The following is a 17,932-nucleotide window of genomic DNA, read 5'->3' as shown; positions in this document are numbered from 1 at the left end:
TAAAATGAAGTCAAAAAAATTATTTTTTTTGCACCAAAAAATACCTAATTTAACAAAAATTTGGAAAAATTAGCAAATTTCAAAGTTTCAGTTTCTCTACTTCTGTAATACATAGTAATACCCCCAAAAATTGTGATGACTTTACATTCCCCATATGTCTACTTCATGTTTGAATTGTTTTGGGAATGATATTTTATTTTTTGGGGATGTTATAAGGCTTAGAAGTTTAGAAGCAAATCTTGAAATTTTTCAGAAATTTACAAAAACTCAATTTTCAGAGACCAATTCAGGTCTCAAGTCACTTTGCGAGGCTTACATAATAGAAACCACCCAAAAATTACCCCATCTAAGAAACTACACCCCTCAAGGTATTCAAAACTGATTTTGCATACGTTGTTAACCCTTTAGGTGTTGCACAAGAGTTATTGGCAAATGGGGATGAAATTTGAGTATTTCATTTTTTTGTCAAATTTTCCATTTTAACCCATTTTTTCCACTAACAAAGCAAGGGTTAACAGCCAAACAAGAATGTATCTTTATTGCCCTGACTCTGCCGTTTACAGAAACACCCAATATGTGGCCGTAAACTACTGTACGGCCACACAGCGGGGCGTAGAGTGAAAGGTGCGCCGTTTGGTTTTTGGAGGGCTGATTTTTATGGACCGGTTTATTTACACCGTGTCCTGTTTCAACCCCCCTGATGCCCCCCTGGAGTAGAAACTGCCTAAAAGTGACCCCATCTAAGAAAGTACACCCCTCAAGGTATTCAAAACTGATTTTACATACGTCGTTAACCCTTTAGGTGTTGCACAAGAGTTATTGGCAAATGGGGATGAAATTTGAAAATTTCATTTTTTTGCCAAATTTTCCATTTTAACCCATTTTTTCCACTAACAAAGCAAGGGTTAACAGCCAAACAAGACTGTATCTTTATTGCCCTGACTCTGCCGTTTACAGAAACACCCAATATGTGGCCGTAAACTACTGTACGGCCACACAGCGGGGCGTAGAGTGAAAGGTGCGCCGTTTGGTTTTTGGAGGGCTGATTTTTATGGACCGGTTTATTTACACCGTGTCCTGTTTCAACCCCCCTGATGCACCCCTGGAGTCGAAACTCCCTAAAAGTGACCCCATTTTGGAAACTAGGGGATAAGGTGGCATTTTTTGGGGGACTATTTTTAGGGTACATATGATTTTTGATTGCTCTATATTACATTTTTGTGAGGCAAGGTTACCAAAAATTTAAATTCTGAAATTTCATCTCCATTTGCCATTAACTGTTGAGGAACACCTAAAGGGTTAATAAAGTTTGTATAATCAGTTTTGAATACCTTGAGGGGTGTAGTTTCTTAGATGGGGTCACTTTTAGGGAGTTTTTACTCTAGGGGGGCATCAGGGGGGCTTCAAAAGGGACATGGTGTCAATAAAAAAGGCCATCAAAATCGGCCTTCCAGAAACCATGTCGGTCCTTTCCTTTTGCGGCCTCCCTTTTACTGATACAGCAGTTTACGACCACATATGTGGCATTTCTGTAAACTGCAGTATCAGGGTAATAAATATTAACTTTTGTTTGGTTGTTAACCCTTGTTTTGTTACCGGAAAAAACGGATTGAAATGGAAAAGTGCCAAAAATTGCATTTTTGGCACCGTTTTTTAATTTTTTTTTTAACCGTGTTAATCTGGGGGGTTAGGTCATGGGATATTTTTATAGAGGAGATTCTTACGGACGCGGCGATACCTAATAAGTCTACTTTTTTTTTACAATTATTTAGGTTTTTGACTATATTATCCTTTTTGATACAAAAATTTGGATCTCTAAAGTTTAGGTGTCATCTTTTTATTTATTTTTTATCCGATTATCTTATGTGGGGGCTCATTTTTTGCGGGACGAGCGGACGGTTTTATTGGCACTATTTTGGGGGCTATATGACTTTTTTATCGCTTGCTATAAAAATTTTTGTTATGTTTGGTGACAAAAAATAATCGTTTTTTGCACTTTTTTTTTTTTTTTGACCGTGTTAATCTGGGGGGTTGGATCATGGGGTATTTTTATAGAGGAGATTATTACCGACGCGGCAATACCTAATATGTCTACTTTTAATAAATTATTTTCATTTTTTTGGGTGTCTCAAGTCTGAGAACCAGTTTTTTTTTCCGATGTCAGTGCTAAATTGGGATATAAATTTAGTACTCCATGGAAGTGTGATACTCCCAGAAGCAACCAATAATGCAGAGGCCCGGATGATCGGGGCACGTGTCACATTGAGTAGTGGTGTCCTTCCGTATCCCCCTCCTGTGACACACTCTGCATCTTTTTTGGGTTCGTCCCTTCTTTATATTTACCATATGTAGACTGAGTATATATTACTATAATTTCACTTAAAATACGTTGGTGGTAGCAGTGAGACAAAGACAATAGACTTACATACATATAAACACTTATTATGCCACCTAATAAGACCACAGTATGATAGTACTGGGTGGGTCTTACCCCGTCCTGTAGATACACGGTCAGGGTTAGTAGGTGGCGGTAGAGCTCCAGTGTGGTCGCAGGCACTGGTGTCCAGTTGTTAGAAAAATATGGCAATCTGGATACTCCTGTTATGCCCTGGTCTAGAGCCCTCCCTATATAGATGGTCAGGGGCTAACCTCATAGACCTGCCTCAACGACACGGAGCACTCGCCCCGACAGGGGCGACCCCATACGGAACCTGTCCCTATCTGGGACCTATTCCCTAAAGGTCCCTTACTGAATGGCCCTACATGCCATGTTTCGTTCCAAAAAATGGAGCTCATCAGGGGCTCATTGAAATCAGAAGGTTTTGTTTCGGTAGAGAATTGCTTGTGAATACAAGGTGGTAAGAACGGTCGGTGGTACGCGTCCCTGCCGGGGTATGGAGAAGTGTCCCCAATAATACCCTCGCCTCACCTCACTACTGAATGCCGGCAGTGTGGCTACACCAGACAAGTTCACCGGCAGGGTGCTCCGGTGGATTTAACTGGTGGGCCGGGAAGCCAGTACGAGCCCCAGAGCTGCTCGTACTAGGCTGGGCCACAGGGTCCCTAACATGGCGGTCCCCTTGCTCCGCCTGGCGGCGTTTCCGCCGCCTTGGGGGCTCATCATCATCGCTAGATGATGTGGAGGACGCGGATGACAACAGGAAAGTGGGGTCATCCTCGTCCTCACTGGGACTCTCGGAGTCGGAGGCAAGCTGGGCGTATGCCTCCTCGGCCGAGAACATCCGGCGGGCCATAGGGGAGTGTGTGTCTGCGTGTATATGTGCGTGTGTGTAACTCTTTATTTTGTGTGCGTGTGTGTGGGGGCACGGGTGTTCACGAACTCACCCTAAAACTAACAGAAAAAAAAAAAAAACAACTAACTAAAAAAAGGGCAAATAATGTGAAAAAAAAAATTCAAAACCGCTGATCAACCGTCCGAAGTTGATCAGCGGTGAGGTGTGCGATGCGCTAACAGTGTCCGGACACTAAGTGCCGGCCACAGTCAGCGTACACCAAAAAAGAAAAAAAGAAAGAAAAAAATGCACCCCAAAAAAGGTGGGGGGGGGGGGGGGTAGTGGCAGCACCCCTGGGGGGTCTAGGGTCACACAGCTGTGCTGTGGACCCCAGACACCCTAACTTAGGGTGATGCAATCAAAGTTCAGAAACTAACTTTCCCTTTTTTTTCCCTGCCTAAACCAAACTTTCCCTGTGCTGTCCCTATGTACCTGATGGGGGGTGCTGGGGCACAGATCGGGTCCTGGGGGCACAGATCGGGTGCAGGCAGCTCCTCTCTCCTCCGGCTCCGGAACACAAAAGGAGGAGGAGAGGAGCGCCTGCCTCTTTTGAATCTGCCACCGGACCGCCCACAGACCAATCAGAAAGCGATCCTGAGTGGTGATGTCACCATCACCACTCAGGATCGCTGGATGGTGATTGGTGGAGTGAAATCACACCACCATCACCATCCTGTTCCGGGTTATCGGGTCTTTAGAGACCCGAATATCCCGGAAACGCAGAAAACCGCAGGTCTGAATTGACCTGCGGTTTTCTGCGATCGCCAACATGGGGGGGTCACAGGACCCCCCGACGCATTTGCCCCAGGTGCCTGCTCAATGATTTGAGCAGGCACCGGGTTCCGATCACCGCCGGCCGAGCGGCAGTGATCGGAACCATTCATGACGTACCGGTACGTCATGTGTCCTTAAGTACCAGGACATCATGACGTACCGGTACGTCATGTGTCCTTAAGAGGTTAAACCCTTAATGACCAGGTCACTTTTTACACTTCTGCACTACACTACTTTCACCGTTTATTGCTCGGTCATGCAACTCTCCACCCAAATGAATTTTACCTCCTTTTCTTCTCACTAATAGAGCTTTCATTTGGTGGTATTTCATTGCTGCTGACATTTTAACTTTTTTTGTTATTAATCGAAATTTAACGATTTTTTTGCAAAAAAATGAAATTTTTCACTTTCAGTTGTAAAATTTAGCAAAAAAAACGACATCCATATATAAATTTTTCTCAAAATTTATTGTTCTACATGTCTTTGATAAAAAAAAAATGTTTGGGTAAAAAAAAAATGGTTTGGGTAAAAGTTATAGTGTTTACAAACTATGGTACAAAAATATGAATTTCCGCTTTTTGAAGCAGCTCTGACTTTCTGAGCACCTGTCATGTTTCCTGAGGTTCTACAATAGCCAGACAGTACAAACACCCCACAACTGACCCCATTTCAGAAAGTAGACACCCTAAGGTATTCGCTGATGGGCATAGTGAGTTCATAGAACTTTTTATTTTTTGTCACAAGTTAGCGGAAAATGATGATTTTTTTTTTTCTTACAAAGTCTCATATTCCACTAACTTGTGACAAAAAATAAAAACTTCCATGAACTCACTATGCCCATCACGAAATACCTTGGGGGGTCTTCTTTCCAAAATGGGGTCACTTGTGATGTAGTTATACTGCCCTGGCATTTTAGGGGCCCGAATGCGTGAGAGGTAGTTTGAAATCAAAATCTGTAAAATATTTATCTCACCCAGCATGGGTATATGTAAAATGACACCCCAAAACACATTGCCCAACTTCTCCTGAGTACGGCGATACCACATGTGTGACACTTTTTTGCAGCCTAGGTGGGCAAAGGGGCCCACATTCCAAAGAGCACCTTTAGGATTTCACTGGCCATTTTTTAAAGATTCTGATTTCAAACTACTTACCACACATTAGGGCCCCTAGAATGCCAGGGCAGTATAACTACCCCACAAGTGACCCCATTTTGGAAAGAATACACCGCAAGTATTCCGTGAGGGGCATGGTGAGTTCCTAGAATTTTTAATTTTTTGTCACAAGTTAGCGGAAAATGATGATTTTTTATTTTTTTATTTTTTTATTACAAAGTCTCATATTCCACTAACTTGTGACAAAAAATAAAAAACTTCCATGAACTCACTATGCCCATCACGAAATACCTGGGGGTGTCTTCTTTCTAAAATGGGGTCACTTGTGGGGTAGTTATACTGCCCTGGCATTTTAGGGGCCCAAATTCGTGAGAAGTAGTTTGAAATCAAAATCTGTAAAAAATGGCCGGTGAAATCCGAAAGGTGCTCTTTGGAATGTGGGCCCCTTTGCCCACCTAGGCTGCAAAAAAGTGTCACACATCTGGTATTGCCGTACTCAGGAGAAGTTGGGCAATGTGTTTTGGGGTGTCATTTTACATATACCCATGCTAGGTGAGATAAATATCTCGGTCAAATGCCAACTTTGTATAAAAAAATTGGAAAAGTTGTCTTTTGCCAAGATATTTCTCTCACCCAGCATGGGTATATGTAAAAAGACACCCCAAAACACATTGCCCAACTTCTCCTGAGTACGGTGATACCAGATGTGTGACACTTTTTTGCAGCCTAGGTGAGCAAAGGGGCCCACATTCCAAAGAGCACCTTTCGGATTTCACCAGCCATTTTTTACAGATTTTGATTTCAAACCACTACTCACGCATTCGGGACCCTAAAATGCCAGGGCAGTATAACTACCCCACAAGTGACCCCATTTTGGAAAGAAGACACCCCAAAGTATTTCGTGATGGGCATAGTGAGTTCATGGAAGTTTTTTTTTTTGTCACAAGTTAGTGGAATATGAGACTTTGTAAGAAAAAAAATAAAATAAAAAATCATCATATTCCGCTAACTTGTGACAAAAAATAAAAAATTCTAGGAACTCGCCATGCCCCTCACAGAATACCTTGAGGTGTCTTCTTTCCAAAATGGGGTCACTTGTGGGGTAGTTATACTACCCTGGCATTCTAGGGGCCCTAATGTGTGGTAACTTAAGTAGGTAAATGACCTGTGAAATCCTAAAGGTGCTGGGTGAGAGAAATATCTCGGCAAAAGGCAACTTTTCCCATTTTTTATACAAAGTGGGTATTTGACCAAGATATTTATCTCACCCAGCATGGGTATATGTAAAATGACACCCCAAAACACATTGCCCAACTTCTCCTGAGTACGGCGATACCAGATGTGTGACACTTTTTTGCAGCCTAGATGCGCAAAGGGGCCCACATTCCTTTTATGAGGGCATTTTTAGACATTTGGATCCCAGACTTCTTCTCACACTTTAGGGCCCCTAAAATGCCAGGGCAGTATAAATACCCCACATGTGACCCCATTTTGGAAAGAAGACACCCCAAGGTATTCAATGAGGGGCATGGCGAGTTCATAGAATTTTTTTTTTTTTGGCACAAGTTAGTGGAAATTGATTTTTATTTTATTTTTTTCTCACAAAGTCTCCCTTTCCGCTAACTTGGGACAAAAATTTCAATCTTTCATGGACTCAATATGCCTCTCACGGAATACCTTGGGGTGTCTTCTTTCCGAAATGGTGTCACATGTGGGGTATTTATACTGCCCTGGCATTCTAGGGGCCCTAAAGCGTGAGAAGAAGTCTGGAATATAAATGTCTAAAACATTTTACGCATTTGGATTCCGTGTGGGGTATGGTGAGTTCATGTGAGATTTTATTTTTTGACACAAGTTAGTGGAATATGAGACTTTGTAAGAAAAAAAATAATAATTCCGCTAACTTGGGCCAAAAAAATGTCTGAATGGAGTCTTACAGGGGGGTGATCAATGACAGGGGGGTGATCAATGACAGGGGGGTGATCAGGGAGTCTATATGGGGTGATCATTCCCCTATAAGGCTCCATTCAGATGTCCGTATGTGTTTTGCGGATCCGATCCATGTATCTGTGGATCCATAAAAAACATACGGACATCTGAATGGATCCTTACAGGGGGGTGATCAATGACCGGGGGGTGATCAATGACAGGGGGGTGATCAGGGAGTCTATATGGGGTGATCACCCCCCTGTCATTGATCATCCCCCTATAAGGCTCCATTCAGATGTCCGTATGTGTTTTGCGGATCCGATCCATGTATCCGTGGATCCGTAAAAAACATACGGACATCTGAATGCAGCCTTACAGGGGGGTGATCAATGACAGGGGGGTGATCAATGACAGGGGGGTGATCAGGGAGTCTATATGGGGTGATCATTCCCCTGTCATTGATCACCCCCCTATAAGGCTCCATTCAGATGTCCGTATGTGTTTTGCGGATCCGATCCATGTATCCGTGGATCCGTAAAAAACATACGGACATCTGAATGCAGCCTTACAGGGGGGTGATCAATGACAGGGGGGTGATCAATGACAGGGGGGTGATCAGGGAGTCTATATGGGGTGATCACCCCCTGTCATTGATCACCCCCCTATAAGGCTCCATTCAGATGTCCGTATGTGTTTTGCGGATCCGATCCATGTATCCGTGGATCCGTAAAAAACATACGGACATCTGAATGGAGCCTTACAGGGGGGTGATCAATGACAGGGGGGTGATCAATGACAGGGGGTGATCAGGGAGTCTATATGGGGTGATCACCCCCCTGTAAGGCTCCATTCAGACGTCTGTATGTGTTTTGCGGATCCGATCCATGTATCCGTGGATCCGTAAAAAACATACGGACGTCTGAATGGAGCCTTACAGGGGAGTGATCAATGACAGGGGGGTGATCAATGACAGGGGGGTGATCAGGGAGTCTATATGGGGTGATCACCCCCGTCATTGATCACCCCCCTGTAAGGCTCCATTCAGACGTCCGGATGTGTTTTGCGGATCCGATCCATGTATCAGTGGATCTGTAAAAATCATACGGACGTCTGAATGGAGCCTTACAAGGGGGTGATCAATGACAGGGGGGTGATCAATGACAGGGGGGTGATCAGGGAGTCTATATGGGGTGATCAGGGGTGATCAGGGGTTAATAAGTGACAAGGGGGGGTGTAGTGTAGTGGTGTTTGGTGCTACATATTATTGAGCTCCCTGTGTCCTCTGGTGGTCGATCCAAACAAAAGGGACCACCAGAGGACCAGGTAGCAGGTATATTAGACGCTGTTATCAAAACAGCGTCTAATATACCTGTTAGGGGTTAAAATAATCGCATCTCCAGCCTGCCAGCGAACGATCGCCGCTGGCAGGCTGGCGATCCACTCGCTTACCTTCCGATCCTGTGAACGCGCGCCTGTATGCGCACGTTCACAGGAAATCTCGCATCTCGCGAGATGACGCATATATGCGTGACTGTGCGCAGGGCTGCAGCCTCCGGAACGCGATCCTGCGTTAGGCGGTCCGGAGGCGGTTAATAATTAAATCTTGAAACTTTATTGTTGTAACCCAGGACTGGTGTTACATTCATTCCACATCTCCTTGTGGTGTGGCTATGCAGTGAGCCAGACTAATAGCCTCTTTACATGTCTTGATGTAGCAAGCAATTGTCAGGAAGGAAGCGTTCCTGCCTGACAATTGCTTGCTCGTCAATCGAGGATCAAGTTGTATTTACATTCAGCAATCTTCTCCACAGTATGGGGAGGAGCGATCACTAATGCCATCGCTTGTCCCCATACAGAATCATTGTTTGCCAGCAGCAGAGTGCAGTTGAGGCTCCTTTATCTGCTGCTGGCAAAGGATGATTTAGGTGTCCAAAAGAACAATCCTATTACCTGATGAACAAACGTTTTGCTCATTCATTGGGTAATCGGCGGCACCTCTACATAGGCAGATTATCGATAACGAGCATCCATACGAACTCTCGTTAGCAATAATTTGCCTGAACATTGGGTAGTGTAAAGGGGCTTTAACAAATTGGAGGAGTTAAGCATGACCAATCATAATAACATTATATGCAGAGAGGGTAGTAAACTGACACATTATAACAGAAAAATTTGATAAACTTACCGTTTGTCTGGCTAGTCTAACTCCAATATCTGACATTCCAATATTCATCTGATAGCTGTATTCAAAGCCTCTGCCAAATTCTATATGTTTGATATCATCATATCCCTTTGTTCCTTCCAAAGCAATAGTCACTAAGGCCGTTAGTCCTAAAAGACATATAGATGTAAATATTACATAAATACATAAACTGTTCAGCCTATGGAAAACAATAGCTTTCAGAGATGTTTAAGCAGTTTTGATGAGTCTATGATTTGTAGCCAAAAAAGACTATTTATGAAGTTTGAAAAATCACTAATATTGTGTCATATGACATATGATATAATTCTATTATATACGTAAATCAGTGCAGTCCCTTTGATGCTAGTGTCAGCCTGGAGAAGAACCTAAAGAGAGTTCAGTTCAGTCATCTTATACCATTGTGCCAGAAGCATCAGTAATCCAAGGTCCTCATTCTTCACCCCTTTTACCATTCTCCCAAAGATAAAATAATAAATAGCACTTTACCTTGCCTTCGAAGATCCTCCACTGTTCGCTTAAGGTCTTCAACTTGCTCATCTAGGCCATCTGTAAAGACCAGCATCATCTACACAGCACAAACAGAATGTACGATTTGAAGATTGGGAATTCAGGTAAAATAGATTATAAATAATGTAACAATAATTCCACTTGCCTTTGCTTTTCCTTTATCTGTGTTTTGAAATGTCTTCCACATTGACTGAAGAACGAGTGATGTCATATAGGAAGAGCCATTGACATGAATGTCTTTGAGGTTCTGAGCTAAATCAGGACTATAGGTGTGAAAGAGAGGAGAAATTGAATTATTAGCATTTGGTAAATAAAAGGTTGCACTGACTTGAGGTTTGACACCAGGGTTGCAGCTTGGACTTCTCAAGTTCATCATACTGTGTAAGATATGAGCAATTCTGGCTCTCAGAAGGTTTTGCCCAGTGAATAATTGGGCATAATTGGGATAGGTTGATATGTCAAAACCAACAACGACATCAACTGAACAATCTACAAGGAGAAATAGAAAATTATGTTGTGTAAGAACATGTCAAAGAGTAGTATGAATATATACATATAGCAATTAGCACATTGATTAATGGTAAGATGCAGATAATGTAAAATTGAAACTTAACACGTAAAATACACAATTGCAGAAACTTTAATTTGATTTTATAATAGCTTTATTGTGTTAAGCATAAATTTAAAATGAATCTGTCAGCAGTTTTGACCATGCTAAACCGCCGACAGCCTAGCTATGGGCTCTGACAGCAGGATAAACATACTTTATATGAAAGGTGTTATCCCATGATAAATGCCAAAAATGAAAATCAGACATGATATAGTACATGACAATCTCTATCTAACAAAGCTAGAACCAGCCATGTTTATGGATCTAGAGATCTACCCATTCATTACTCTGCTAGATTTACATCAAGCTGGCAGCTCAAGGGGAGTGTCTTTTCTGCAGCAGCTAGGGGGGCGGGTCTCAGCTCTCCCTATCACAGCTCAGGAGGCAGTTTAAGGTAGAAACTGGGCATGTGCGGCCATCTTCAGTGAGCAGGTCAAAGAAATAAGAAAAATAACAAACAGCAGGTGGCGCTACAGAGATACATTTCAGTAAATAACTCAGTGGCTATGCAAAAAATTTTATTACATGCAATTAAAAAAGTATTCAGATCCAGGTGCTGGTTTGAAAACTGTAGACAATTTTTTGTGGGACAACCCCTTTAAGCTTTTCTAATAATTAGTAGCATGAACATGAACTTTTTGTTCTGCCACGTTCTGCTCCTCCTTCACTGTGAAGTGCTTTCTGCTTTGAGATGCTTCATAGCCCTTTACTTCTTCTCTGAGTGACAGCTGTGTTATCCAACCAGGAAAGCAGTGCGGAACCTGTCACTCAGAGCAGAGGGCAGGGGCTGTGAAACAGTTCAATGAAGCGAGCACTTCACACTGAAGACCCTAAAGGGCACAAGCATGAGCAGAATCTGGCAGAATAAAACCTCATATTCTGACTACTACTGATGAAAAAAGCTCCACAAATGATATATTTGTACTGCTCTTAGCAGCCCCTACCTAGAGCAGTCTGGAGTATAACATGGGGAAAATTGTTGTGATACTTCCTATAAATTTTACTGCAATAGCTTATCAAATGCATTAAAGAATAAACAGTACGTCACCATGATCAACCCTATTAAACTAAGCATACCGCCTTGTCTGGGGTAATCATGGTGACTAACATGACTCTCTCCAATCGGTATTACAGATGCAGAAAAATTCATATATTTAGTTCTATGTAAACAACATGCTTGTAGCACTGAAGGGCTGGCCTAGCCCCTCAGAGCACCGTTTCACCTCCATCTCTCTGTTGTCACCTTCGTAGAGTATCCACCCGTAGTGTAATTTTGGTGATGTAAACATTATCAAGTCTTGACAGTCCTACTGCCATATGACCACCCATACAGCTTCTCTTCAAGTCCATTAGATGATCAGCACACACATTTTCGAAAACTTTAAATAACAAAATAATTCTGCATTTCAAAATTGCTAAAAAATCATTGGAGGTTTTTAAGAGATCATACTCACTGTTAGATGTTCGAGTTTCGCATATATCTCTGACAATTCTCTTTTTAATATTCTTTAATTCATCAAATGAGTCAACAGAAAACCTGGAGCTTGAAGATCCAGCAATTTGAAGAAGTTGTGTTCCAGACACCTTTCCCACTCCCACAGCATAGGTATCAACACCTTTACGTCTTAGACCTTCTGCAGGTTTTGCAACTTCATCTTGTGAGTCACCATCTGTTATCACAATTAATATCTGCTGTACACCTTGATTAATACGACTATCATTTGCTGGACTCAGTAAGGCTGAATCTGTTAGCCTGAGAGCCTGTCCAATAAGGGTGTTTCCATTAATCTTTTCAATCCCGTTAACCTTTTCTTTTAAAATCTCCTTATTCAAGAATGCTTTGAGTTTGAACTCTGTTTTGAATAAATCACTGTATTGCGCCACACCTACATGAACTTTGTTCTCACCAATATCCAAATCTTCGATTACAGACACCATAAACTTTTTCATTTCTATGAAATCTGATTCTGAAATGCTACCAGAACCATCAATAAGAAAAGTAAGATCTGCCTCTTCTCTTGGACATTCTGCAAAAATCAACAGCACAAAATTCAAGATTAATTTGGAATTCAAAAATTAAGATCTAGCCCTTGTATCATACATGGAAAAAGCCGTCGGTCTCATACACTTAATGACTAGTTGGAAAACCTTCAGCAGTAATATTTGAAATCAAATAATGACTATACTTTTATGTTTCATTTTATTTCTACATAATTTTTATAGATAATTTTGTATTTTAGGTGTTTTTTTTTTCCATAACTTAACTACTTCATGACTTCAGCTCACACATTATTAGACTTTTTCAAAATACAGTTCAATATTCATAGTTTGTTAAAAAAAAATAATTGTAAAACTTTTTCTTATGGTTTGCGCACACTTAATATGAGCCCTATGTTTGGCATATGTGTTGGTAAGAGCTCCGAGTATACAGTATATGCCAAATGCATTCGCATGACATCATTTACCAGACAGAGGCAACAAGAGTGTTCCTGTGGCCTCCATCAAGCTGTTATATGGCTGTATACTTTTTTTTTATTGTATATTAAAGCACATCTTCCTTATACAGATAGACACCACAAAAAAGGCATCATGTGGCATACCATTTTTTACAATGGTAGTTAATAGAGATGAGCGAATTGAAGTTAACAAAGTGGGATTTGATCTGAATTTCAGGAAAAATTTGATTCGCACCAATTCCGAATTTCCTCACTCTTCGTGGTAGCGAATCAAATTTTTTCCTAAAATGGCTACTGCACGTGTTAGGACATGGGGAAAGGAACTCTGGGAAGGCGGGATCACCCATAATTCCATGCATGCAGCCAATCAGAAGCCAGCCAGCCCTGTCACGTTGATGCTGCTCAGTGCGTTATGGACATCTATAATAGTGTTTTGGAAGAATTTTCCTTGTTGTCCTTGTCAAAACGAGCGTAAAAGTCATTTAGCTCATTCAGGGAGGACACATTCATGGTTGCCTGTGTGGAATTACTGGGCTTATAGTCTGAGATCGCCTGAATGCCCAGCCACATGCGGAATGGGTCGGAGTTAACAAAGTGTTCCTCCACCTTCAGCTTGTAGCTGTGCTTGGCCTTCTTGATGTCCCTCTTCAGTTCTGCCCTGGACAGTAGGCCTGAGCGTCACCAGATCTGAAGGCATTGTTACGTGCCTTTAGTAGAAGCCGCACTTCCTTGTTCATCCATGGTTTCTGATTTGGGTACATTGTGATCTGCTTTTCTGTGGTAACATTGTCAATTGTGCTGTTGATGTATTCCAGTACTGAGTACGTATAAGAGTCAATGTTAGTGTAAGAACTACAGGTGGCCTGAGAGGCAAACGCACTCCAGACTCCAGTCCGTGTCTTTAAACCTGTCCTGGAGTACAGAATCTACCCCCGCTGGCCACACTTTGATTGTCTTCACTGATGATTTCACACGGTTGATAAGAGTTGAATACTTGGGGGTGAGAAACAAAGAAAAGTGATCAGCCTGCCCCAGATGTAGGGAGGGGCATTGCCTTGTAGGCTCCAACAATGTTTATATAGACGTGGTCCAAGGTTTTATTCCATCTGGTATGGTAGGAGACATGTTGATGACATTTAGGCAGCACTGACTTTAGATTAGAGTGGTTGAAGTCACCCGCTACAATAAATTCAGCCTCAGTGTTCTGCCTCCAGCAGAGAGAGATTAATTTCAGTTCACATCTATTTCATTTCTAATTCATTCTGCTGCAATTTCTGTATTCCTGTAGTTATTAGTTAGTTAACAACACGATCTAGCGGTGGTAAAAATGTATTACACTTGTGTTTCTTGTTAATAAAGATTATTGTATTTGTGGGAGGTGCAAAGCATTGTGGGAGTGTAATGCATGCTGGGAAGGAGAAGCCCAGTCTTCAGTCTCCATGTTACAGGACATCAGCAGAGCTGTCTTCTGCATTCCTCCTTCTTAAACCCCACCATCTTTGTGCAAGTATATCTGGTTAGTGAGATCTACCTTATCTGAGGGATATTATGTTATGCAGTGATGTTTATCTAGCTGTAGTGTTACTCAGGGAAGATGTTGTAGCTGTTAGATGTTAGCTATGCAATCCAATGTATCGAAAGCCATTTTGGACATGTGTTCAGAGTTAATGTAATGTTGTAGTACATGTTGTTCTATGCTTTCTTGCTTTCTGCTGTACATGCTATCTTACTGTATATGCTTTCTACTTATACATGTCATTTGCATTCTTGTAGTTTTACCACATCAATACCCCTGTTTTGCCAATAAACAAGTTAGACTACAGTAAACAGTCCTCTTATTTGGCTTATACTGAATGTCAGACTGCACACTGTGTGAACGTGTATGAAGACAGAACACTCAGGGTGTGCAGATTAATTTTTGCTGATGACCGCATGGAGTTCGTTCATAGCAAGCTTGGCATTAGCATCTGGTGGGATATATGCAGCTGTTATTATAGTGGAGGTGAACTCCCTCAGCAGATAGAACGGTCTACACTTAACCATGAGATACTCTAGGTCAGCTGAGCAGTGTTTTCCAACAATGATGTTCGTACACCAAGCCTTATTAACATAAATGCACAGTCCTCCGCCTCTTGGCTTACGGGAATCATCTGCTATTCTGTCCGCCCAGAGAGTGTGGCGTCCAACTAGCTCGATAGCTTTGTCAGATATTCCGCTGTGTAGCCATGTTTCCATGAGTATCATGACATTACAATCCATAAGTGTCCTGTTGTCAGTGATCCAAAGTCGAAACTCATCCATTTTGTTCACCAGGGACGGCACATTGTCTAGGAAAATGCTGTGTAAAGAAAGCCGGTGCGGTGTTAGCCTTAGATTTGTTTGCAGTCCCTGCGCCGTCTTCAAGCACTTCCAGTCGGCCAAGTAGCCTGCGAGGCGTCGGATGTTCCTATTTCATGGATGAATCGAAGTTGCTGATAAAACAGTCTGAGTTGTGTAATCCTATATCCAAAAGCTCTTTGGATGTAAGATGTAAGATGTAAAAGCAAAGCTGATCTGAACGAACAGAACCGAAATGAGCAGAAATAACACTACTAAGGGTGGGTTCACACTAGCGTTAGGGATTCCGTTATGGCTTTCCATTATAACATGGTTATAACGGAAAATAACAGAATCCATAAGACGGAAGGACGGATCTGTTCTTCTGCCCATAGACTTGTATTATGATTGAATGCAAAACGAAAGCCTTTAAAAGGCATTCCGTTTGCTTTCCGTCCTAATAGAAGTCTATGGGAATGAAAATGGATCCGTCTGGTTACCGTTATGCAAGACGAAAAACAAAGTCCTGTCGTCCTGTTATGCTTTCTCATAGACTTTTATTAGAACGGAAAGCAAACGGAATGCCTTTTAAAGGCTTCTGTTTTGCATTCTGTCTGGGCATTCTGTCACTTTCCATTATAACCATGTTATAACGAAAAGCCATAATAGAATCACGCTAGTGTCAACACACCCTTACTTGCAAAATCTGAGGACACGCTGGGCCTCGCGTGGTGCACGTGTCGCCATCTTTGCTAAGTATCTCAGAGATAGTGATTCTCTGAGACTTAGATCTAGTCTTCTATATATGTTCTTCTTATATGTTCTAAAGCACTTTTGGCCTGTATTACTGGCAAAAAAGGGGCTTATTAGCCGTTGTGTGGTGAAGTGAGAAAATTACAGATGTTTTTGGGTGTTTTAATGTCCTTTCTATTTATTTGGTATAACAGTATGTCAGACAGAGAAGTGCCAGTCCAGTGACAGGGGAGTGGCAGAGGCCTAAATGTTTCTGGCACAGGTCGTTGCAGAGTAAGGGGGCATGGGAGCAGGAGTCGCAGCGAGAGGCCTGATCTGCCAGTGTCATCTAGAGGTCTTGTCTTGACCAGCAACCCAGCGGTTCTTGAATTTTTGACTCAGTCATCCACTTTGTCCTAAGTGACATCAGACACCCCCAGCCAAGAGTCGGTGGGTTCATCAGACACAACTCTTAGTTGGCATGGCACGGGAGCAGGCCCTGTGCCCTCACCTCTCCTCAACCTGTCTCTGTATTTTTCTGTTCCTTCAGCCAGAGAAGTATTATATGCTGTTGGCTCAGCTCCACTAAACAGTGAGGAATAGCTACTAGAGGACAGTCAGCATCTACTGGCCAACCAAGATGTAAAGGAGACAACCGCTGCTTCCCCTGATAGGCAGGCAAGTAGTGATGAGAACAGTGGCATGGGAGCTGGTGTTGTGAGCGCTCAGGCTCCTGACCCAGAGACCGTGGGGGAGAATATCAGTAACGTGCAGACAGTACTCGATGATTATGATGTAGCTGATCGCACTTCGGAGCCAGGTGAATTACACTGCGTGCAGAGTTATTAGGCAAATGAGTATTTTGACCACATCATCCTCTTTATGCATGTTGTCTTACTCCAAGCTGTATAGGCTCGAAAGCCTACTACCAATTAAGCATATTAGGTGATGTGCATCTCTGTAATGAGAAGGGGTGTGGTCTAATGACATCAACACCCTATATTAGGTGTGCATAATTATTAGGCAACTTCCTTTCCTTTGGCAAAATGGGTCAAAAGAAGGACTTGACAGGCTCAGAAAAGTCAAAAATAGTGAGATATCTTGCAGAGGGATGCAGCACTCTTAAAATTGCAAAGCTTCTGAAGCGTGATCATCGAACAATCAAGCGTTTCATTCAAAATAGTCAACAGGGTCGCAAGAAGCGTGTGGAAAAACCAAGGCGCAAAATAACTGCCCATGAACTGAGAAAAGTCAAGCATGCAGCTGCCAAGATGCCACTTGCCACCAGTTTGGCCATATTTCAGAGCTGCAACATCACTGGAGTGCCCAAAAGCACAAGGTGTGCAATACTCAGAGACATGGCCAAGGTAAGAAAGGCTGAAAGACGACCACCACTGAACAAGACACACAAGCTGAAACGTCAAGACTGGGCCAAGAAATATCTCAAGACTGATTTTTCTAAGGTTTTATGGACTGATGAAATGAGAGTGAGTCTTGATGGGCCAGATGGATGGGCCCGTGGCTGGATTGGTAAAGGGCAGAGAGCTCCAGTCCAACTCAGACGCCAGCAAGGTGGAGGTGGAGTACTGGTTTGGGCTGGTATCATCAAAGATGAGCTTGTGGGGCCTTTTCGGGTTGAGGATGGAGTCAAGCTCAACTCCCAGTCCTACTGCCAGTTTCTGGAAGACACCTTCTTCAAGCAGTGGTACAGGAAGAAGTCTGCATCCTTCAAGAAAAACATGATTTTCATGCAGGACAATGCTCCATCACACGCGTCCAAGTACTCCACAGCGTGGCTGGCAAGAAAGGGTATAAAAGAAGAAAATCGAATGACATGGTCTCCTTGTTCACCTGATCTGAACCCCATTGAGAACCTGTGGTCCATCATCAAATGTGAGATTTACAAGGAGGGAAAACAGTACACCTCTCTGAACAGTGTCTGGGAGGCTGTGGTTGCTGCTGCACGCAATGTTAATGGTGAACAGATCAAAACACTG

At 42.5% G+C, this 17,932-nt stretch overlaps 1 protein-coding gene across 1 annotated transcript in view; it reads right to left on the bottom strand.

Moving 5' to 3' along the window:
- Window positions 1-17,932, bottom strand: part of LOC121002731 (collagen alpha-6(VI) chain-like) — a 300,596-nt gene that overhangs the window by 157,929 nt on the left and 124,735 nt on the right. The window contains exons 10-13 of the mRNA XM_040434227.1: window positions 11,886-12,458; window positions 9,967-10,310; window positions 9,801-9,879; window positions 9,297-9,442 (exon numbers count right to left, since the gene is read on the bottom strand). Of these exons, the coding sequence (XP_040290161.1) occupies window positions 9,297-9,442; window positions 9,801-9,879; window positions 9,967-10,310; window positions 11,886-12,458 (1,142 nt within the window). The remainder of the gene's footprint in view (window positions 1-9,296; window positions 9,443-9,800; window positions 9,880-9,966; window positions 10,311-11,885; window positions 12,459-17,932) is intronic.

This window comes from Bufo bufo, chromosome 5, assembly GCF_905171765.1.
Source record: "Bufo bufo chromosome 5, aBufBuf1.1, whole genome shotgun sequence".
In the NCBI taxonomy this organism is placed as follows: Eukaryota; Metazoa; Chordata; class Amphibia; order Anura; family Bufonidae; genus Bufo; species Bufo bufo.
This window is presented reverse-complemented; position numbering and strand designations above follow the sequence as displayed.